Here is a 25499-nt window from a genome sequence, read left to right as displayed (position 1 = left end):
TTTGTACAATTACTTTTGAGCCCCTAAAATTGGGGGGACCACATATAAAAATGGGTGTAATTCCTGCACTGTTCACCCAATTTCAAATCCATTGTAGTGGCATACAGAGCCAAAATGATGATTTTCATATATATATATATATATATGTGTGTGTGTGTGTGTGTGTGTGTGTGTGTGTGTGTGTGTTCATTACGAGAAAGATCTGAGAGCCCAATACAGAAGGAAATGGAAGAGAATGTCATTGGTGTTTTATCAATGAGTATATGGAAACACACAATAATAGATTCTGACAGAGAATAAAGGAAGCATTTTGGTACAATCCAATGCTTATCTAACACACACATGAACACCTACACACACACTTACACGCACACGTAAAACCATTATATATATATATATATATATATATATATATATATATATATATATATATATGTATATATATAGCTTAAATTATATTAACTCTTATCATATCATATAGCTTTCCTTAACATTAGACATGCAGTATGGAAGTACGATGAACATTAGAATGGGAAATAGAAACTCTTGGTGCCAATTTATCTCCTGTAATTTAGGTATGCACAGAACTATTAATAATAATGGTATAATAAATCTGTATAAAGTGTACAAATGGTAACAAGAAATATATGAATCATTAAAGAGGTATTTAAATGAGACTACTTGATTATAGGACTATTAAATGATCATTAACATAGAAAGGTTAATAATGCAACTTTATGAATAAAATATTCAACTTTTTTCATTTTGATCTAACTATTTCTAATTACAGCACTTTATTTTGTACCTTTTTAACAATTTCTAGAAATATTGCATTGCTAGAAAGTGACAACCCTATATGTTTTAAATATTTGTGCACATTGAACATTGCAAAAAGCAGTTTATATCTTTCACAAAGAAACAAAAATTTAAATACATTTACAGAGTTCAAAAGAGAAAGTTGCATTTTGAAGGAAGTTTTCATTACTGAACTTTTTCTACAATTGTACATTAACAGCAAATAAAAAAAAAGTCTTAGCATAATGTTTCAGGGATGGTATTACATTGTCATACTTGCAATGTACCTAATATGTAATATTTATTAATTTCCATTCCTTGTTGATTGCTATACTTGTATTTTGTACATCAAAAACATGTATATATTTGGCCACTTGTTATTTCTCCTCAGTTTAAGATTTTTAAAGATTTTAAAGGCTTCACCTAGATTACTATGCTGGTCTGTATGCCATTATTTTTTAAGTTGATTCGGACAACTTAATTCCCTTTTTGTATTTAATGCTACCACTACAGTGAAATTAAATGTATCGAATCATGACAATGACATGGTCCAAACTACCCATGTTACTTATGTAAAGATTTAATTTTATATTGACTATATCATAGGATTCTCTCTCTACAAATGGATTCTTAGCTCATCTGTTAGTACCATGGACTCATCATTATCAAAATACAGAGAGGAATTAAAGAAACGTCAAGCTGTTAAAAAAATCAACAACAATTTGTTGGATGCAAACACACTGTGGTTTTGCAGGCTGGTTCACACAACATGCAGTGCCATTACCGCTCTGCCAGGGGGAGCAGTTGGGTGGTAAGCTCCCCGTGGACATCCCCCTGTTCTGCGTGACGCCCAGCGTTGTGCCTGCTGAAACGGCACCTGATGGACTGGCCGACGGGTCTCCCTGCGCTCATAGCCCTGCCTACCGAGATCACAGCGCTTCCCCATGAAGCCAGGCTTACAGATACATCTCCCCACCAGATCACAGCGTGGGGACATGGACCCCACAGGGCTGCAGCTGCAGGGCATACAAACCAGCTGCTCTGGGTCCCACCAGCAGTTGGGCTTTGGAGTTCACAGGTGAAGAGGGAAGTCAGTGAATCCAGGAAAGGACAACTCTAGGTCTTTCAATATACATCACTAAGTAGTCGTATACAATTATTGGATTATGTCCCCTAAAAAATTCTCAAAGACCAACTTCTTTTCCGTCTCTAAGGTTTTCAACCAACTAACTATAATTATATTTTTATGTTATTACAGCATGTTTCCCACCTCAGAGCCACCCTGAAAATGTCATGTTTAAAAATAAATCAATAAATAAAAAGTATATTTAATCAGTTTCATTTTATTTCAGCTTATTGCTGGTTTATTTTGTTTGATTTTTAAAACTGTAGAAGAGACTGTGTGTTAAAATACTGTAAGTGAGAGTAAATATAATAAAAGCGTGACAGATAAGATTCTTGAAACTCACCATGCATTCATCACACTGCCTCCCCACCACATGTTGTCTGCACTCACACTGGCCTGTCTGTGGGTTGCAAATCTCAGATACTGAACCGTTGTTATGGCACTGGCAGGCTACCAAAAGAAGAGAATAAAGTAATATAACAAAATAAATAATAATAACACACACACACACACACACACACACACACACACACACACACACACATACACATACATATATATGTTAGTTTGTGTATGTAGAAAACTAAACTAAAAAACAATATCCAGAACATTTCACAGAATGTGTATGGTAAGGTGACAAGAAGGAAGCCATTACTAATAATAAACCATCTCAAAGCACCTGCAAAATCTTGCAAAAATGTGTTGTGGTCAGATGAGACCAAATTGGTACTTTTTATCTTCTGGATGTTCACTGATACTGTTTCATTCATTATTATTTTTTACTATTATTATGACTGATATTTTAGAAGGGCTTAAGGATCATCAGCAGCTCTTACTAAAATAGACTGAACATAAATGGTGATCAGAGCTGAACCTCCTTGGACATTTTCTCTGGTTTCCCAATTGTGAACAGACTTACAGGGGAATTCTTTATGAGCAGACATTGAGCTTTAATGTAGAAATATACAGCTGTGAAATGGAGTGAGAATTATTTTCAGATACTCACGCTGACAGTTTTTGGCTGTAATAGCATCCCCAAAATACCCTTCAGAGCAGCTCTCACAGTCCTCCCCACCAAATCCTTCCCTGCATTTCAGACAAGCACCAGTCAGAGGATCACAGCTCCTAGGGACTGATAAATCCAGATTGCCATTACACTGGCACGGCTGACAGGAGCCTCCTGGCTCAGTAGGGCGGCCGAAGAAACCATTGGAGCACCTGGAGTTTGAAAGTGAAAAGAGGAAATTAACACTTAATCCCAAAATGAGTGGAAAAAAAACCCATTATTTTTTTACAATACTTATAATTAATGGATACCGTAAACTGAAAAAGACTTAACCCATATTCTAAATTGCTTTTCAAAAATAGGAAGTACTCTTAACGTGTGTTGGATAATGAAAGCCTAATTATTCATTATTTCTTTAAGACAGTATTTATTAACAGCAGTAGAGTAGAAAGAAACAGATTAATAAACACAGTTCACAAAGCACAATATATATATATTTTTTCTCTTTCCCTCTGTGAAAGTCAATATAATTTTCTAGAACTAAAACATTTCCTTAAAGGCAGATACAACATGTCTTGAGAAATATTACACAAAAAATGCTCCCAGGTTTTGGACCCTATATATTAGTAAAACAGTACCTATCCATCCATAGAAATTGTATTGTGTTGCCAAAAACGATTACGTTTTTGTGCTCCCTTTTTAGAACAACAAAATCAGCAAGTGTCTGTACATCATATGGTTAGCAGGTAAAAACATAAAACTATAAATTAGAGAGACACAGAAAGTGCTTAAGCCCACCAACTGTGCCTTTTTTTGGGCTCATTTTCTTATCTTTACTTTCCTGGCTTCCTCCCATTTATCTCATCCAAAAGAAGAGAAAGAAAACCTCATGTTCACTGTGAAGATATATGATCTAACTATTACCTTTTTGCTAAATTGTTTCTACAATGCTTATCTACAGTCAGCTTTATATCTCCACGATGGTAAATGGAAAAAGAAATCATTCCATATCGTGCAGAGCGGATTTTGTCAGGGGCCAGAGATGCATTAATTGAATATGTTATTGGTTGTGACAGGCTTATGTGAAAATGAACCACTGAAGTGGAACAATAAGTACGTGTCTGTAATTTTATTTGAACCTTCAAGCAGATATGGAGGTGATGAACTAAAGTAATGCAGATATCATGGAAAACTACATCTTAAGACTAAATGATCTGTCAAGGTATTTTACAATCCCTGCTGTTAATGGAATTGAATTAAAACCAAAGAGAAAAAAATCCACAAAGATACTTACACTGTCAGGTTATGCTTGTATAAGAAAACTAAATAATGAAATAATATGCATCAGATACATGTTTGTCTAACAATATTATTTACTGACTATTGTCCCATTAAATAAAATATTACAATAATATTTTTATGGCATTCTCAAAATTGCATGTTTTATGAGGAGGGGTGTGAAGCTACACTTTCACAAGTTTGCTTTCTGTAAAAAGGAAAAGCTTACCAGATTAAATGTCAAAATAAAATATGTGAAAAAAGTTTGCACTTTTTTGACAGCATAAATAATCTTAAAGTTAATCTGTGTATACAGTACATTGAAAATATTTGAAACAGCAAAAGTATTTTTTTAATAAATAAATAAATACATGTTTGTGTATATATACATGTACCAGTGCCCCTCTTTTCATTGTTGTGAAAATATGCTTTTATTTTTATTAAAAGAATATACATAATTTAAATGATTTTACAATATCCTGCAATTTGTTTATAATTGACTCACATTAAATATAGCAAAAAGAGCAGCATAAAGCTTTTGCAATTTGAAACATCTTTATACATATTCCACATTCATTGGTATTCTGTACATTTTATTATTTATTATTATTAACAAAACAAACCAAGAGTATATAAGATAAATATACATTAAACATTAAAGCAGATAAATAACTATTTAATTAATCTTAAATAGTAAAATGTTTAAGACATATACAAATGCCTAAAAATGAAGTGATTTCATAAACAAACTAGTACCACAGTTTTACAGTGCACTAGTTCTGGAGGAATGACAAGCTATTCTGAAATATGTTATGCAGACCGATTCATTTCTGTTCTCATTAACTTGATGGCCAACAACAGAGCCTACTGAGAGAGACAGAAAAAGACTAAACAGCATTCAGCCACAGTGATGTTTGAAACCAGGTGCTTGTCTGCACCAGAAATAATGTCTCGGAAAGACATCCTCAGCACAATATTTCCAATTTAAAAAGGTAACATTTCAACACACCTTACATCTGTGTATTTTTCGTCATTCACAAACAGACAGTCCCAAACATTCACTGATTTATTAAAGTAAACTTGCGCACATAGATCCAGAGAAGTTTGAAAACAACTTTTTGGTGATCAGCACTAAGTCATTGTTTGGCTACAGTACTTTGCATTTTTTCAATAATGTCCAGCAGAATTCTTGTGATACTGCCAAACTACGGTATTTAGAGGGGGCTCTTATTTAATTGGCAATTCTCTTGATTATTGTAGGGTAGGAAACACATATTAATGCTTTATACTTGCATTACTTACTTGGAAATATTACTTGCTAACCGGGAATATCAACACCATGGTACAGATTCTGTTCACATGGCAAGGATGATTGGGCCCACTTTTAAAGCTCAAAATGTTTTTTTCTGCATTGCAAAGGGACTTTGTAGTGATGCTTTGTGCAATGTTATTACACTAGCACTTGCTACTGTGCTTGGCATTACTTCTGAAGAGTGGTATCATTATCACATCCCTTTGAAGAGATATTCATTTTTCAAAGCATGTTATAGCATCCTGCTTTTGCATTTTAAAAGAGACACCTCAGGAATGTATAAATGCAATCATCAGTGCAAATATTTCTGCAGAATATAAACAGGGAGCATTGCTAACAAACAAACACAGACACTGATGTTATAGAAAGATGTGAAGTGAGAAACAAGGTGAACAATGCAAATATAATAATATACATTATATAGTTACAGACAAATAGACAAATATACTCTTGTTTTACAGACAGATGCACAAAAGCAATAAAGGTAGCTATTTTGAAGCCTAACAGAAGAATAAATGTCTGCAAGAGAATTTGCATTTGCAATTCTCTTGCATTTGCAAGAGAATATCTTTATGTTGTTTTCTGTAAATCCTGTAAATCTGATGAGATTTAGAAAGATATACAGGAAGAGATAAGTAAGGATTATGATGCTCGGGTTTTATATGATTTAACCCAAATGTATATGCTCCATGTATTCTTATTTTATATTGTGATTCTTAATATTAAGTTGATTTTTCAATATTACACCAACGTAGATTCTAGGTTATTTTGAAGCTTGTGTTTGAGCCAGGATGACATTCTTGTACATCTTAAATGTTCACTTATGTTTGGAGCCTAAAAGGCTGCAGTTGAGTTTTCCTTAGTCTTTGAAAAAATGCATTAGAATAGAAATATGCTCATGATGGATATCTGTGATGTACCCAGTACAAGAAGCCTGCTACAGCAGCTATGTATAAATGCTTGCTATAAATGTCAGCTATACATGCTGATGTTTAAGCATGTTTGCTTAACTACTGCAAGTGTAAACGGTATACTTAGTGCAGTAAGGAATTTATATTTTCATAAGCTGCAAGATGATGATTATTATTATTATTATTATTTTAAATAAAACTGGATTTTCTACAGTCACAAGTGTTACTGACTGCACAAGTTACTATTCCAATACTCACAGTTGCATATTTCTATAAATTGCAAAAAGAATTCAAGCTGTGAATGCACAAGTAGTGTTTGAAGCAAATAACATTCTCTGCTCCTAGTGGAGGAGGTGAATAATGAGTTGACTAACCATCAAGGTTCTGCTCATAATTGCACATAGCTGCTAGCACGATAACAGTCTGGCTGGTATGGAAAATAATGGAGGTGGTCACCATCAAGGAGACAGTTTATTTTTTATCATTTTGCAACTCATATAATCCTGCTGGACACAGATATTATGATCTTCCTGTGTTTAATCTGTAGGTTAGAATGCTAAAAATGCATTTATATGGACCCTATGTCTCAGTATGTTTCTGGATGAAAACCACTTGAAATAACTGGTACAATTAAGACTTCAACTGACCTGCTATGAAACGTCTGATATTGTCAATCTACCACTGTTACTCATGTCAAGTCTCAACTGTGCCAAAGGAAAAAAATGATTTTTTTATTCTCCCTGCTAGTCAACACTTGCTTATGATACCATCAGTACTTCTGAGAAGACTATAACAGGGTCCATTTTTCTGTACACCCTTAATGTTTCAATGAATCCTTCAGAATTTACATTCACACTCACAAATTTTTTTGGTTGCAGTGTAGAATGTGACAACTAGATCTGCCACTGCTTTGTGCAGGGGTTTGTCGATTGGCACCTTGCAGCCAACCATATGAGATGTTGTTAAATAAGACATTTACTCCACTTATTAGTGAGTTGTCAATTACTACTTCAATACCTATATTTTCTACAAGGGAGTGAACACTAATGTGTCCTGGTGCCCAACTAACCTCCAATTAGGCAGTAATCAGTTTCCAGTTCAGAGTCCATCAAGAGGTGGGACTGGTCATTTCTTATCATCACAGGAAACCATAACCCAGCCTCTCTCTGCTACTGTCTGTTCACTTGTTACATTTTTCCGGACTCCCATTTTCTAATGGGTCCCTTCACCATTTCTTCATTTGGTTTTCAAACCTCTATTACAAATTAGGCTAATACTTTTCTCTTCAGGATCATGTACTTTGATCTCAAATTAATCAACAAGCTCACATCAATCCTCAATGAAGTCCCTTAAGTTCTTTCTATCCACTAAACCAGGGGTGCTCAATCCTGGTCCTGGAGAGCCCCAATCCACTTAATCTTATAGGTCACCCTAAATCACCAATGTCTTAATACTGGGAATACATGTGAGTTATTAATCAATTAAGAAAGTCAACTAAATGAATTCTTTGCTTAGGAGGCTGCAGGTATTTAGATAATTGCTCCAATGGTTTCTAAAGCACTGAATTTACCACACCACCTGCTTCATTTATCAGAATTAAATGCTTCCAGGTGTTTATAAATTTGTGATACAAGGGTGACCTCTAAAACTTGCTGGATAGGGGCTCTCCAGGACCAGGATTGAGCACCCCTGCACTAAACCCATCATTGTGGAATCTTTGTACTTCTTGTCGTATGATTTTTTTTGGTTCCAGTTATATAAATATGCATAGGTATCCAAATCCAGAAGCAAGTCCAAGTCCAATGGCCAAAGTTTATTTACCATTCATCTTTTTATCCTTTGTTTCTCTCTTCAACTCAACTCCTCCTCACTCCTGCACTCCCAACAAATCATAATAAATATAATATTAATAAGATTCAGTATTAGTATATCTTCGCATAGAATATATACCCTTGACCTAATCCCTGTGAACCTACAATGATCAAGTTTAAAATGTAAAGTTTGAATATTACACTTAATTTACATGTTCTAGTATGTAAGTATTTAGTATTTATTGTTTTATTTAGTATTCTAAATAAAACAATGCAATCATAAAAGAAATATAACTTTTATCACAGTTTGCATTGTATTGTCCAGAAGCATCATTAAGATTCTGTCCTTAGTTCAAGTTCAGGGACTGTATTTCAGATCAATTTTCTCTCAAGGTCTGAATTAAATTTTACAGGTCTACAGGTTAAGAATCAATTTATTTGTTAACCATATATTGTCCACAATTGTTTACTAGATGACCTGGACACCCACATGTAGGATATGTGTATAATCCCTGGAAGAACCCTACTAACAGCTATGCATTAATCATCAGACTCCTCTGTCAGAATGTAATCTGCTACAATCACATACACATTTAAAAAAGTTTGGAGCGTATAACAGAGAACTCTATATTTAAGAAATGTCTGTCTTTAATCTAAAATCTGCACCATTTTTTTGTCTTTGCTCTGCCCTTTGCTGCCTGTATCAAAACCCTCAGGGACCACAGGCTGAGCTTCAACCACATCAGATGATGAATGGGAGTCCATTCTGTTTTACAAATGTACTCCTTTCTTTGTCCAGCCCAGAACAATTAAATCAAAATTTTCATATCCACCTGCCTCAAGTCAATCCAGTCAAAACGTATAGGGATTTTATCCAACCTGAGACAGATGCAAATAGGCACGTACTTCTGCTACAGCTTGTTTCCATCTGCCACTGAGACCAAGTTACAGTGATTGGTACCCAGTGCCATCCCTGTCCATTGGCAGCACACTGAGGGCAGTGCTCTGTAAAGTGTGGCTCCATCAGCTTTGGCTAAGACTAAGGGCTGGCAGAGATCTGTCACTCATAGATAAACCAAATGGAAACATTTCTGATTCAAATGAAAGGCTTCAGACAAAATTAGGCCAGTGATTATATGTGATCAATCTTCCTTATGGGCAACAAAATAAATAATCATAATTAAAAAAAAAAAACATGATCTTTTAATCCATTCCAGGAAATGAAAATGCTCATAAATATTGAGCATATCAATGATCTTGCCAACAATCTTGCCATGGTGTAATAATATATTTTACAAACCCAATGCTAGTTTCTGTTTTCAATTAAAAACAAAGATATGAAATAGTATCAACAAGCCCATAGGTGACCAATAAAATTAAACAAAAGGAGTTACACACCCAACATGTAAACTGGTCCCTATAATGCAAAAAGAGAATACACAATCCTAAAACACTAAACATGTTCTTAGTCAGACAACAAACTTGTTCACTGAAATTTCATACAATTACAAATCATTGCATGTATTTTTATTATATTTACAGCCATTGATATATTCCATTTTGTGTTTAAATGCATATGAAAATATATTTTTACCAAAATATATATATGTTATAAGTGGATTGAGAAATATATCTTTCTAGCCTGTCATTCATGAATATTATCCTACTGATGATGAGATACTACTTAAACTTCACAATAAAATGACTAAAATATTAACAGTATGCCAAACTATACCACTGCCTAAATGTGTTGTGTGGTGTGAATTGCATGTTTACTTGTATTAAGTACACTTAGTCATTTAGATACCTAAAAAGGAAGAGCATTTAACTTCAAATAAACACAAATGTATTTTTATCATAAAATGCAGTAACCAAACATCAAAAAAGTACACGAGTTATGAATAAAATAATTTCTGGACCGAGTAAAATTGCAAACAATATTTTAAGAAATATTTAAACATCAACCCAATGTATGATGAACTGTGTTCTAGTTACAATATCAAATTATAAGCAATTCTGGCCTGAAGGTCTCTCACCTGTCACAGCGTGTGCCAGTATATCCAGGCTGACACTGGTCGCATATCAACTCTCCTTTCTTGTCCAGAAAACACGTGGGACTGAAACTTTGGTGGTTTTGTGAAAAAACAGGAGCAAGGGACATAAGCAGAGAAAAATATATTAGCTCCATACCTTCTTGATTTGCAGGAGGAACATCACTGTGCAAAAAGTATGAGCCGAGTCCTACAGGTCCCAAAGATAGAATGGGGATCGTGTTCCAAATGAAAGACACTGAAATTGCTGGTGTCTATAACTGACGACACTAGATATAGTGAGTTAGATGGCAGTATCCCATTGGAATGCTGTTCAGAAGCTTTCTTTAGCTTGTCACTTTGTAGCCCCAGTTAAAAAAGGAATGCTCAGCTGCTTCCCCCAGCCCTGGGGGCCTGGCGGTCCGTTTTGTCAGTCAGGGATTACTCGTCCTATTAAGTGCCTCGGTGGAGCAATTGTTTATTGAAAGCTTAGAACTTGCCGACCACTATGGAGGACAGCAGACAAAATTACAATTACATTTTGTAGGAAGGGAACTCATAAACATTACCAAACAACATTGTAAGTAAACTAAAGCCCAGGCCAAATGAAAACCTGTACCACCTCCCCAATCCCGAGTTAAAAACAATGCTAAATGGTGGGTTTGCATTGGGTAGAATGGTGGAAAGCAATAATTTTTCTTGTGAGCAATTTATTAAACAAAACAAAATAGAATAGAATTGACACGAAAAAAGCATTTATAATCAACAAGAACAACAACAATAAATAAACAATAAAAACCCTGATAAATGTGCAAGATAAAGAAGAGACATATTCTGACACTTTATTAACATTTGATTCTCAAAAACAACTTTAAAATTATGCCTTGTAGGATGTTTGCTAATGAGTGATTGGCATATTTACAGGAAGATAATATGACTGCTAGCAGCTTAAAATTAATTTTAGGCAGTGTAACCTTAAACTGGAAAACAAGATGGCAGACATGTCTTGCCTTTATTAACTTCTAAAACATACCCAGATACCAAAAGCTCACTGTTGTCACTGAATCACTAATTCATACTTTAAAAAACAAAACAAAATAATAAGCAGTTTAACAAAAGAATTACAATTAAGGTCAACAATTATAATAGCGTTAAACATTATTGGTTTTAATTTCATAAAGGACAAGTTAATTACTTTGAATAGGAAAGGATAATGACATATTGCCCCTATGTGTGAAATCAGAGGGTCAAAGTAAACCTGAAACAAAGTAACAATTAGCTTTTTGGCAGAATGCAATAAAACCGGTTTCTGCTTTGACTTTTTAAAGTGTAACTTACTTGTTTGTAGGACTTTGCAATGGACAAGCACAAGGCTGGCAGTCATCAGGTGTTCCCCTTGTTGGATAGCCATAAAATCCAGCAATGCAGGTATCACAGTGAAAACCAGTAGTATGGTCTTTGCAGCCCTAAAGATACATAGAATAATGTGGCACTGTGAATGATTCAACAGTAAAACAAGGCAGATAGTTTGTGTCTACAACAGTGCATGTCAAAGCAAGAGGGAATCTCTGTTGCAGGGTGTGGTGTTTAGGAGATGTATTGAAATGTTATACATTGTTTGGAAATATTAGGCTTGATACAAACATATAACAGACTCAGTACCCTTTATAATAAACATCATATACATTTTTAATAGGGGGCACTGACCTTATACAACACCACTTTCACACAGAGCCCATAACTGCAGTCCGCACCCAAATGTATCGACTGCCGGAATATTAAACAAATCAGTGTGGAAAGAGTCATAAATTGCTAGAAATTGGAGTGATTGAAGAATCACAGAGTGAGTGGTGTAGTCCCATTGTTTTGCTTCCAAAACGATATGGGTCAGTATGATTCTGAATTGAAGTAGGAAACTCAATGCTGCATCCAAATTCAAATGCATTGGAGAAGGCTTGGGTACAGTCCTGGAGGTGAATGGAGAAGAACACCCAGTATCCTACATCAGCCAGAAGGTCAGACTCACAGATGGGCAATTCAGTGCAATTGGAAAGGAATGCCTGGCACGTGGTTACCTAGACTTTAATTGGTTGTTTTGTTAGTTAGTTGTGTTTGTCCACCTCCCCCGTGGGAGTCACAGATGAAGAAGTTTTATCTTTTGTTTTCTGGAGTGTAAAGGACAACTATGTCATGTATAAGAAAGCTGGCTGTGCCCATATTGCATGCAACACCGTGTCTGCCTTGTAATTGCTGAGAGCTGCTGGGACTGTGAGCCGTGCGGCATGTCACAATAATATATACATTTTTTAATTAATACATTTTAGTCAAGGTTTGCAAATCAATTATTACAATCTACAAAATCGAGTTTCTATTTTTTTATGAGCCAAGTGAAATAATGAAATAGAAGAAAGAGTAGTACAGTACTGTGCAAAAGTTTTGGCCAGGTGTGAAAAAACGCTATAAAGTAAGAATGCTTTCAAAACTAGACATGTTAATAGATTATATTTATCAGTTAAGTAAATGCAAAGTTACACTTGCACAAAGTCAGGGATTTTGTAGGCATACAGTCAGGTGTATGATTAAACAATTATACCAAACAGGTGCTAATGATCATCAATTCAATATGTAGGTTGAAACACAATCATTAACTGAAACAGAAACAGCTGTGTAGGAGGAATAAAACTGGGTGAGGCACAGCCAAACTCAGCTAACAAGGTGCGGTTGCTGAAGACAGTTTACTGTCAAAAGTCAGACACCATGGCAAGACTGAGCACAGCAACAAGACACAAGGTAGTTCTACTGCATCAGCAAGGTCTCTCCCAGGCAGACATTTCAAGGCAGACAGGGGTTTCCAGATGTGCTGTCCAAGCTCTTTTGAAGAAGCTCAAAGAAACGGGCAACGTTGATGACCGTAGACGCAGTGGTCGGAAAAATACTGCAGCAGATGAAAAACACATCATGCTTACTTCCCTTCACAATTGGAAGATGTCCAGCAGTGCCATCAGCTCAGAATTGGCAGAAAACAGTGGGACCCTGGTACACCCATCTACTGTCCAGAGAAGTCTGGTCAGAAGTGGCCTTCATGGAAGACTTGCGGCCAAGAAGCCATACCTCTGACGTGGCAACAAAACTATGTTTTGTATTTGAGTTTTCAATTAAAAAATTACATTAAAATGTATTTCAATCTAAAAACATATTAGAATAAAGTTTGATGTAAGCCTTTTAATTATTAAGTAAAACACTGAACCAAAGTATGTAAAGGGTGCTTTACACACTGAAAGAGCTTATGAAGTTGCCTCCATTTGCATTTTCACTTATGTGCCATTTTAAATCAAAAACTGTTTCTCATGGAATGCCAATGGAAGTTTCAAGGTTAAAATGATTAAAAGCAGAAACTAACTACCAACACTTAGAGACTGAAATGTCCTCATCTAAAAATAGTTTTATGATTTCTTTAATACCAACATTTATTTTAATGTTTTATGAATAAGGCCTGTCAGTAGTTAGGGAAAACACAATTCACAATTTCACTCTATGAAGTTTTACATTAGTAATTTCCAATAAAATTGGATTAAGAATACAAAATAAGTGTAAGAAAGTGAGGCTGGTGTCACAGAATTAAAAGTAATGCATTTTCACACAATTTGGCATTAACCCAAACTCTGCTAATGCAGTCCTAATGGAATGAGAAATGTTTTTTTAAGCTACACGCCTCGTCAGGCCTAATAAAACTTAAATGCTCTTGAGTTAATTGCAGATGTCTACTCAGCATAATTATCCACATGGTGAAGATTTCTTGATTACAGAGAAAAAAATGTTTATTAAATGGTGTGATGGGATTGGCCAGAGCCAGATATATCTGCTTTATTACTGCACCTACTTGGCAGACTGTGCTAAATGTCTGCCTGTTCCTCCAAAGCTAATTGCTTTTTAAACTGTTTCCTACCTCTCATAAAATAAATCATTAATGGTTTTATTAGTATTGAACATATCTCAGAGGGAGGGATGATTTCTTGCTTCAACCTCATATGGCTGCACCAATTACACTACTTGCCAGCCTTGGCAAAGAAGACAAATTGAACATTCCTATCGTGGGTAGTGATATGCAATATGTTGTTGTCTACAGACTATGTTATATGTCATTTTAATCATTTTAAATCATGTAAGACATGTGACTTGGGAGAATTTCTTGTAGATGTTTAAATCTTCATTATGGTAAAGATAAATCACACTTGCTCTTTACTTCCTTTTTCAGTGTGGGGTAAAAACAACAACCACCAACCAATTAACTTAAGTGTAGATTTCCCTCTGTAGAAACTGGACAGACTTAGCTGACAGGATTGACTCAGCCTAGAGGCAAGTTAAAAATAAGAACTGTGGGGTGAACAGGTTGTCAGGTGTAGATTGGACGGGTGCAGACGGTCTGAAGACAAATGAATTGCCACACAATGTAGTCTGCCAAAGAAGTGACTGGTGCTGCTGGGAGAAAATCCTAGAGAAATCCCTTAACCTCTGACTACTCTGGGAAGACATACAGATATTTGTATTTATTTATTTGAACAGTTTCACTATGCAAGCCGATACTTCTTCATCATAGTAAAAATCTATCAGGAAGCATGAGGGATAAATTGAGAAACTCTAGGAATTCATTTTAAAATGAAAGCATTGGGGATATTTAGCTAATGGGTTAAAATGGCCAACTGGATATTCACATCACTTGAGAGCTGTTGAATCAGTCTGGTTTCCAAAGAGGGCTCTATTTTAACACCTGTGTACCTTTAAGTACTAAAGCATTCAACTGAACATTGTGGCAAAAGAATATACAGTACCTCACAATGTTTCAGACCCTTCATAAAGTATAACTAATTTTGCACCAAATATACCGCTGGTCTATGTATCCAAACAGACCAGAGGTATACTTGGCGGAAAAAATATGAATTTATTTCAAGAATGTCATACTGATTGTAAAGCATGAAGGTGAACCTGTTTTAATTTGTGTCTGTTTTACATCCGCCAGGTCTGTTGTTCTTGTTAGAATTAAGCATGGATAGATTCCAAAATATACCAGGATTTTTCTAGGCAATATACCTGGAGTCCTCTGTCAAGCAGCTCAAGGATGGTTGCAAATGAACTTTCCATTATTAGAAATTATCTGAAGCATACATTAGTAAGATTAATCTTCTTGATTGGCCTTCACCATATTTAGACCTCAATTCAACAGATTAATATGTGGTATGCAATGAAAATAGCAGTCCCCTGGCACAAGCACAAGGCATGCCACCTGGAGGGACTGGAGGGGTTCTGCATGAAGCAGGGGTCTAATATCCCTACTGAGAAGTTGATTAGTTAATTAAAAAGTTACAGGAAGCACCTCCTCTGTGTTATCAAAACCAGAATAATGATTGCGGTGGTCTCAGTAAACTCTGAACTTTACAAATGTTATGGTGCTTACAATATCCATAGTCATACATGACATGAAATGTGTGAATGAATTAGAAGACTATGGTAGATGGCCAGTTTAGTTATGCATTCTCCATTGTCTGTACAACTAGACAAGGTTATAAACAAATAATAGAAATTTGATGTTATGCTGAGAGACAATTGGTAGTCCCTTGAATTTACCAGACACTCGCCACTGAAGACATCACAGTCGTCTGAGTGGCCAAAGCAGCGGCATGGTTCACACACTCCTTTGTACAGGGTGCCATTAACTCGTCGGAAGCCAGCAGAGCATGTCTGAAACAAAAGCGAGGTTTGCAGCTGAGAAAAACTGTTCCAGGTTTGATAGTTTTTATAATGAGTATAAGTTCTGATGATGTGTCTAAAAATAAACCATGTTTCTCAGTCATGAAAAACAAGGAAACATATATCTGTAGTCAGCTGCATGTTTGAGCTTTATGTATAACATAACATATTTTCTAGTAGTCAATTAATCTTACAGTTTTAATTAATGCATCCCTCTAATTAGACATGATCACCTGTGTTGTGTTCAGTTCAATTACATATGGATTCTAGCAATATATATATATTTTTTATATAGTTTGTTTGTAATGAAAACTGAGAAAAAAAAACAACTCAGATGTAAACTGAGAGTAAAGCAAGTCAAGAAGATTGTAAAGAAAAATGGCAGCATGAAGAATAAGAAAAATGAACAGAGATTTAAGGTACAGGGGGTGTGGTTTATATCCAAATACAAAATGGATGGTTCAATCTTTCACTGGCCATACTGTCTAATAGGTGCTATAGCATGCTGTTAGTTTTCAAGATATCCAAAATAATAGTTTTAAGATAGTCCAAAGTTGTCTCTTAATGACCATCAATAAAGGGTTTATATCACCCTTTATTGATGGTCATTAAGAGAAAACTTTGGATTCTTTCCAATGGAGTGCATTTTTCCTGTACTGAATTAGTGATATTCTATATTTAAACCTTTAAAAATATGGGGGTGATTCTCAAATGTTTCTTAGTAATAATGAAAGTGCAAATGATGAAATTAGTTTGTAACAATGATTCTTGACATTTTCAAAAGGTCTTCATGGACTTTCTGTTATTAAATCATTCTTATGTGACATACACAATTATAAGATGGAGGGAAATCAGTGAGTCAGGCTGGGTTTAAAAATCCATCTTGATTAGATGTGCTATAAAAAGCTTTTTGCAGCAAGTGTCCCAGGTGGCCACATAACCAATAAATCCATACAGACTATATATAATATATGGTAGAATTGTGTGAACCTTACATTTTCATATTCCACTTCAATTTGTTTTGTGAATTTAAAATATATTGGGTATATTTTAAATATATTTTAGTTTGTAATCCATATACTGTAGGTAATTTTTAGGTTAAACATGTATAGTAGACATTAAGCTCACCATTTATTGTCAACCTATACATATATGGAATACTACTACAATATATTTTAAATACATCCCATATATTTTAAAAATACAAGGAGGCCAATTGTGGCATATGAAATATATAAGGATCACACATTTCTGCCCTATATTAAAAGTTATATAAATGTTCCGTATGGAAAGGTATGCTCATAGCCTAGACTTATTGTAATTTTTTAAGTCATGCAAAGCTTATATTTCATCCATTGTCATAACATTATCTCTTAAGATCTATTATATGGCAAGAGACAATAATTCCAGACAACATACAGGTAGCCTTTATGGATATCCTGGTGTTTATAAAATTGACAAAATATATTAAAACGGTATGTGACAAAACTAATGGGCATCTTTTATGTTTTGTCTCCGGCACCAAGCTTCCTCTACTGACCTCACTGTTATTCAAGCGTGCACCTGGTTTATGCCTCTGCTGAGAAAGAAAAGTAAAGATATGAGAAAAAAGAGTGAAAGCAAAAGAAGCAGCAGGAGAAGTTAAAAGATATGAAAGTCATACAAGAGAAAGAGTGCATCTCATTAGAAAGGACTGATTGTTCAGAATACATTTACAGTTTAGGAATACCTAGGGATAATTTGAGTCTGATATCATAAATTGAGGGGGGGAGGGGGGTGATATTTAAAGATTGAAAATGATATGATAAGGTCTAGACATCTGGGATTTCAAAATACAACATAGGCAGCTATAAACATCTTACACACAACTGAGCTACTAAACTTAATAACAGTAACTTCATAAATCAAACTGTTACTAGAATTGCTGGAGTTTTAGTGATAATGTTCTTTGAAGAATAAGTTCATGAATTACCAGGTGTTGACACCAAGTAAGAGAGATTAACTCACATTTCACAGAAATTTGCACAAAAGTTATAAATACGCATCACATTTCTATCAATATCATATTTTGATTAGCTACAAACACAGTTTGTATCAATGGTTGTGAAGTAAAAGAAAATAAAGAACAAAACGTGAGAACATAAGAAAGTTTACAAACGAGAGGAGGACATTCGACCCATCATGCTCGTTTGGTGTTCATTAATAACTAAGTGATCCAAGGATCCTATCCAGTCTATTTTTAAATGTTCCCAAATTTCCAGCTTCAACCACATCGCTGGGGAGTTTGTTCCAGATTGTGACGACTCTCTGTGTGAAGAAGTGTCTCCTGTTTTCTGTCTTGAATGCCTTGAAGCCCAATTTCCATTTGTGTCCCCGAGTGCGTGTGTCCCTGCTGATCTGGAAAAGCTCCTCTGGTTTGATGTGGTTGATGCCCTTCATGATTCTGAAGACTTGAATCAAGTCCCCACATAGTCTCCTCTGTTCCAGGGTGAAAAGGTTCAGTTCCCAAAGTCACTACGAGTAGGACATTCCCTTCAGACCTGGAATAAGTCTGGTTGCTCTCCTCTGAACTGCCTCCAGAGCAGCAATATCTCTCTTGAAATGTGGAGCCCAGAACTGTACACAGTATCCAGATGAGCTCTAACTAGTGCATTGTACAGTCTGAACATTACTGCCCTTGTTCTCAATTCTACACTTTTGACAATATACCCTAGCATTCTGTTTGCCTTTTTTATTGCTTCCCCACATTGTTTGGCTGGAGAAAGTGAGGCGTCCACATAGACTCCTAGGTCTTTCTCATGCATTACTTCATCTAGTTCTATTCCTCCCATAGTGTAATTATAGTGGACAGTTTTGTTACCTGCATGTACCTTGCACTTGTCCACATTGAATTTCATCTGCCAGGTGTCGTCCCACAACTGAATGTTATCTAAGTCCCTTTGAATAACCTGCACTGCCGAGATTGCATCTGCTGAGCCACCTATTTCAGTATCATCTGCGAATTTGACAAGTTTGCTAACTATCCCAGAGTCCAGATCATTAATATAGATTAGAAAAATCAAAGGCCCTAGTACTGATCCCTGTGGAACTCCATAATCCATCTACTTAAATTACTATGAGACGCTGTTAGGGACATAATTCACCCCGTGGTACATACACTATACTGAGATGCATACACTACATACTGAGATGCATACGCTACATACTGAGACGCATACACTACATACTGAAATGCATACACTACATACTAAGATGCGTATATACTACATACTGAGATGCATACACTACATACTGAGACGCATACACTACATACTGAGACGCATACACTACATACTGATCTGTAATTGTATACTGTGTTGCACTTGTATAATGCTCTTATGTTGTGTAAGGTGCCCTGGATAAGGGCGTCTGCTAATAAATAAATAATAGTAATATATAATAATAATGAAATGTAATCATGTTCCACCAGAACCCCGGGGATTTCTGGATAAACACAGCCGTCGCACCCGCGACATGTGCGGCTCGATCTTCATTAAACACCATATCATATGCTTTCACCTGATCTACAGCTGCAGTTGGATGTTCAAAAAATTGTAATAAATTAGTAAGACATGATCTGCCTCGTCTAAACCCTTGTTGACTATCTCCAAGAATATGGTTTTCATTAAGATGCTCCTCTATTTTCTGTCTAATCATTTTTTCCAACATTTTACAAGTGATGTAGGTGAGACTGATTGGTCTGTAATTTCCTGGCTAAGTTTTGTCCCCTGTCTTGTGGATTGGTATGACATTTGCTGTCTTCCAGTCAGTTGGCACATCCCCTGTTCTAAGTGTCATTTGGAATATTTGAGTTAGTGGCCTATAAAAAAAAAATCCTAATTTCTTTAAGTACTGTTGGAAATATCCCATCTGGCCCAGGTGATTTGTTGGTTTTTAATTCTGCTAGTCCCTTTAGTACCTCCTCCTCATTTATCCTGATCTCTCTTAGGGTTTGACTGGACTGATTGTTAACCTGTGGCATGTTATCTGATTTTTCTTTTGTAAAAACCTCTGTGAAATACTAATTTAGAACATTTGCTACATCGTATTCATTTTCCAAGATACTTCAATTTTTGCCCTTTAGCTGTTTCACTTCTTCCTTTATTGACCTCTTGCTGCTGTAGTATTGAAAAAAGCTCTTTGCATTAGTTTTAGCTCCAAGAGCTATGGTTCTTTCTATTTCCCTCTTTGCTTTCCTGATCCCTTTCTTAAGATCTCTTTGCAGCTCAACATATTCTTTGTATTTTGTTTCATCTCCATCCCTTTTGCATGCGCTATACAACATTTTCTTTGCTCAATTTGCTAAGTTTTGGTACAAATTGCTCAAGTAGTATATTCTTAAAATATAACCATCCAATTTCAACTGAATCTGTATCCAATGTGCTCCAGTCTAACTCTTCTAAGTGCCACCTCATACCTTCAAGGTTTGCTTTTCTAAAATTGTAGACCATTGTTTTAGACTTGGACCTTGTTTTTTGAAAGAATGCCTCAAAGCTTTTTTTGATCACAGTTTGCCATTGGTTCACTAATTAGTGTCCCTCTGACTCTATCTTGGTCATTTGAAAAGATCAAGTCAATGTATACACTCTCCCTGGTTGGTTCCCTGACAAATTGAGTTAGAAAGCAGTCATTTACCATCTCAACCATTTCTATTTCTGCTTCTGTAGTCCCAACCGGGCTTTCCCAGTTTATGTTTGGGAAATTGAAATCCCCCATTATAATACCCACATCCTTGCTACATGTAGTCCTGATTACACTGTACAATGCAACATCTTTCTGAATATCTGAGTTGGGTGGTCTGTAACACACTCCTACCACTAATCCTCCAGATCTCTTGTTCAAAAGTTTCATCCACAAAGATTCTGTTCCATTACTGGGATCTAATTTGAGTTCTTCTACCCCACCCCCTCTTCGATTTTGCCTGTCTCTCCTAAACTGTGTACGTCCTTCCAGCTTGTATTCATCCCCATCATATTCTGTAAGCCATGTCTCCGTCACTCCTACAACATCATAGTCACATGCCAGCACTGTGGGTTCTAGGTCTAACATCTTGTTCCTTATACTCCTGGCATTGAGGTACAAACATTTCATGACTTTCCTATGAGTGGTTTCCGTTGGTTTTCTTTCCTTAGTGGAACATGTCTCATTGTCAGAGCTCCCTGCCCCCCTGGTCCCTAGTGTAAAAGATTCTCAATTACTCTGCACATACGCTTTCTCAATGCATTAGCCCCCCTCCTGTTTAGATGTAGACTGTCCACATTGTACAGGTTCCATCTATCCCAGAAGATAGACCAATGCACCGTGTACCGGACGTATTTAAGAGTGGAGGTTCTGCTCTTTAGTTTCTTTCCTAACTCTTTAAATTTGTCTTGCAGAACCTCTGCCCTACCTTTTCCTATATCATTGGTTCCAATGTGGACCATGACCAGTGGATTCCCCCCGGCTTTGGCCAGTAGGCCGTCTACTAGTTTAGGGAGATCTTTACCTGAGCACCAGGCAGGCAAGATACCATACGGGTCTCCTTATCACTAGAGCACACTGTGTGATCTACACCTCTAAGAATTGAGTCTCCTACTATAACTACCTCCCACTTCTGGGGGAGGAGTAGGCAACATGGTGATCTGGTGCTCAGCTGCCCTCCCATCACCCTCTGAGCCGTCATTGTCCACTGTCACTGTATACTGTCGGTGCCCAGCAGTCCATTTCACACCTAACTGGCTCCACCTGGCACACAATTACTGCTAGTCCTTGACTAAATCACCTTTCTACAACCTATTTACTTTCACCAACTTAGCAGCTGAACTGAATTGTCTTCAATTAAGGCAAAGTTAAAACAAAATGAGGAATGCTAAGACTGGTCTGAAACTAGGAAAACAACAAGATGGCTGCCTCTCACTAGTCGCAATGGATTTTACATATTTTGCTGAAAGCAATTCAAAATAAACTTCCACTAGAGAAAGACACAAAATGGGCAAAGTATGTCCCCTCTTTATTTGAAAGATCAATACCATGCTGGGTTCAACGCATTATTATTTCCTGAAGTAAGGGCTCCTTTCCTAAATAGCTAACTTTCTATTTTATTTTTATTTGAGTGTAGACTTATCTCAGGTAATTCAGGTGTGGAGTGTATTGCATTTGTGCTTATAAGGTGGCTACCATAAGCATTTGTGAACCAAATATGTTTGGCACCATTAGATATCCAGTGGAACTTAAGTCTAATGAAGAAACACTGAATCTCAATAGAAGGATTTCATAAAAAATAATGGCCATTATTAAAGTCAGGTGTTAACATTATAACAAGCATTCAATAAGTATTTGCATACCTGCTATAAAAAAGACAACTCCATTTTATGATCTTATGTTCTTCAAATATCCAGTTGGGTTAAAATACCATCATTCTACCCACAGACGGTAAATAATGGTTATTCTAATGCATCCCACTGAGCTCTGCATGTTGCACACCCTATGACACATCCCAGGATAATGGAAAATGATAAGACTGTTACTCACTTCACAGGAAGAGCCACTGTACCCAGGAGGACAGCGACATATTTCAACAGCTGTTGCCACACTTCCAGTACTTGAGTGAGGAGCAGCAACTTCCAGAGTAGCAGAACTTAGTCTGTTTTAATAAAAATAAAATTGAAAATTGAAAAATTGAATTTAAAGAATTGGAGAACACAATTTTAACAAGTAAACACTCACTGGGCAGCACTGCAAACAAGATAAATACTTATTGCTTTATGCATGAATTGTATTCAAGAGATTTATATAACACTCACATTACAATGTTCTGCTTACAGATTATCTTAATTATCTTTCATTTCTGAACTGCATTGTTGTTTCCATTTTCTCTGCTTATAAATTACTTAACCATATGCTTATTTTACTTGTTAAAGTTCATTAGTATATTAATCTTCACCTTATTTAGTTCAACATCAGAGAATTAAAGTAGTAAAACAGACAAGGAACTGAGTTAAAGTGCTATAGATTGATTTAGGATTTGTAAAACAAAAACACAAATTTGACTGCCTTCTAATAGTCTAAAATCATGCTTTAATCAGTCCATGTTTGTACTCTGTACCTATAGATGGCGCTGTCTTCATTGCTGTAGGAGGCTCTAATGAGGAGTTGAGTCACAGTTGATAGAAGCATCAAGAAATCCTTCTTACTGACAGGCAAGCCTGTTTTGTAATGCTGAAAATTTCCAGGATGCAGCACAATTACTTTTGTGCTTTCTTTCAATGGCAACAGCGGGACTCCAAATCTGCTGTCAATAATTTTTATCCCGTTGCCCTAAAGGGGATTGAAGAAAAAAAAAATAGAATAGAAAAAGACATTATTAATGTTGTATTTAATGTTAAGCTTTTCAATCAGAATTTTATTTCCTCTTAGGTACTGAGTCCATACATTCATATACATGTACAACAGTGAACTATAAGGTTCACACATAATGTTTCATATGTGAAAAAGGAATACCCAAACCGGGGCTTTGAATAGAAGAGACAGTCAAATAAATGATTAAACTAAAGCTATTTCCACCGCTGCTCTGGGTGAGTTTAATGAATGTGTGATTTATGTTCAGCGCTTTCCTTCTGGAACATACATGCCAATGTCACCTATAAAATTCACTGTAGTCAATCACATTGGTAATTGCCTGGAAACAGAGAAACTAAGTCATTTGAAACCAAGTTGTAGAAATGACTTTTTTTCTCCTTCTACCATGCTTCACAATCACTGTAAAGAATCATGAGATACACATAATATATATATATATATATATATATATATATATATATATATATATATGTCAACACTAGACTGTTGATATAGACCTGCACTTCAGTGTTCTGTTTTGCAAAACAAGTAAAATACATAAGACAGACATGTAATTTGGTGTTGGGAAATAAGGGACTTGTCTTATCTCAAGCTTCTGAGAAAATATTTCTTAAACCTAAAATATGTTTTGGGAGTCCTTTAGATCACACAACATTGCTTTAATTAATAGCCAAGGGTACACATACTAGATATCTGCACTACTAACATTTTTCAGAAATTAAATGTCCTGTTGAATTCACTTTAATTTCATTTCATGCAAAAACAGTTATTAGAACTAATGCTTTTTAAATTAATGAATCACTTATGCCTTCAAATTAAGAATAACTTAATCAGAAAAAAAAAAAAACATTAAACCGTACTGATTTATAAGTGACACTTAAAAATGACTTTAAGCCTTAGGAAATGTATACCTTGAAACAGTCACCCCAGTGTCACACATTTTTAAGTACATTGATTTACACACTATATTGGCAGTGGCATAAAAAAATAATAATAATAAAAAGCAAGGTTCTAGTAGCATGTTATTGTCTGTTTAAGTAAAAAAGCATAGTCTGTTCTGCAACAAAAATCTCTGTTGCTTTTCAGAAGCATGTTTAGGTATCTCCTGTAGCTTTCAAATGTGTTCACACCTTTGACGATGTGCATTTAAGAGCTGATCAAGAAAGAAAATGCCAGAGGACACTCAGAAAGTAAAATGTTTTATGACAATCAATATTGTATGTAACTTGCATTTTCGTGCTAAATCAACTTTTGGTTACAATTCATGAACAGTGTGAATTTGTTAATTTATTTGTATTTAAATGTATTTCTCTATAGTATGTTTACTATATAGGGCCCTGCATTTTATGTGACTTTTCCCTTCAGCCTCTCTAATTGTAGCAATTGAATGCACAGCTAAGAAATCAACACATTATGCTGTAACTTATTAGAAAAATAAAAAGTAATTATGATGGGTATGAATGGTAACGGAATAAATTGATGCTTTAAATTAAAAATAGAGAGATCTAAACATGCAGTCAAAAACACTGAGATCAAGTATTTCGTTGAGCAAACTCACACAACAATATCCACCTGGTGTTCCACCCATGGGTTTAATTTATTTTGCACAATTTACAATTGATCTTTGGATCATACACGAATGTCAACAGACCAACATTTATCATGAAAACAATACAGAAAATTAAAAGACTGCGATTAAAAGCTATGAGACTGTGTCCAGTAAAATACATAAAGGGAAAGAAATGTATGAACGCAGATGAGATGTTATTTTTTATTTGACAGAGGCATTTGTTTATGCAAATATTCCCCTGGAAATAAATTATAATTCCCAAACTGTGTGCATGCATTTCTGAACAAAAATGTAATACATGTGGGAGCAATTCCTGGAGCATGTCAACTGAGAAGGGAATGTCTACCCCAAATTGCTGATTTGCACAAGATGAAAACTGTACAACTGGTTAAGATGTCTGACAGTGTATCTGTAGTTACTGACAAGCCTACAGATGCAAAAGATCAGTATGTTTTGCACATTTTGTTTATTCTCCAAGGACTATTCAATACCTCTGAACCCAAAGTGATATCAGCCGATGCAGTTAATCTGCACTCTG

At 35.6% G+C, this 25499-nt stretch overlaps 1 protein-coding gene across 1 annotated transcript in view; it reads right to left on the bottom strand.

Annotated features, from left to right (window-relative positions):
• Window positions 1-25499, bottom strand: part of lama2 (laminin, alpha 2) — a 208555-nt gene that overhangs the window by 62255 nt on the left and 120801 nt on the right. Inside the window, exons 14-21 of the mRNA XM_066699351.1 lie at window positions 23138-23349; window positions 22564-22675; window positions 15892-16005; window positions 11608-11735; window positions 10276-10362; window positions 2928-3139; window positions 2265-2371; window positions 1580-1858 (exon numbers count right to left, since the gene is read on the bottom strand). Of these exons, the coding sequence (XP_066555448.1) occupies window positions 1580-1858; window positions 2265-2371; window positions 2928-3139; window positions 10276-10362; window positions 11608-11735; window positions 15892-16005; window positions 22564-22675; window positions 23138-23349 (1251 nt within the window). The remainder of the gene's footprint in view (window positions 1-1579; window positions 1859-2264; window positions 2372-2927; window positions 3140-10275; window positions 10363-11607; window positions 11736-15891; window positions 16006-22563; window positions 22676-23137; window positions 23350-25499) is intronic.

Source organism: Amia ocellicauda, chromosome 1 (genome assembly GCF_036373705.1).
Source record: "Amia ocellicauda isolate fAmiCal2 chromosome 1, fAmiCal2.hap1, whole genome shotgun sequence".
NCBI lineage: Eukaryota > Metazoa > Chordata > Actinopteri > Amiiformes > Amiidae > Amia > Amia ocellicauda.
This window is presented reverse-complemented; position numbering and strand designations above follow the sequence as displayed.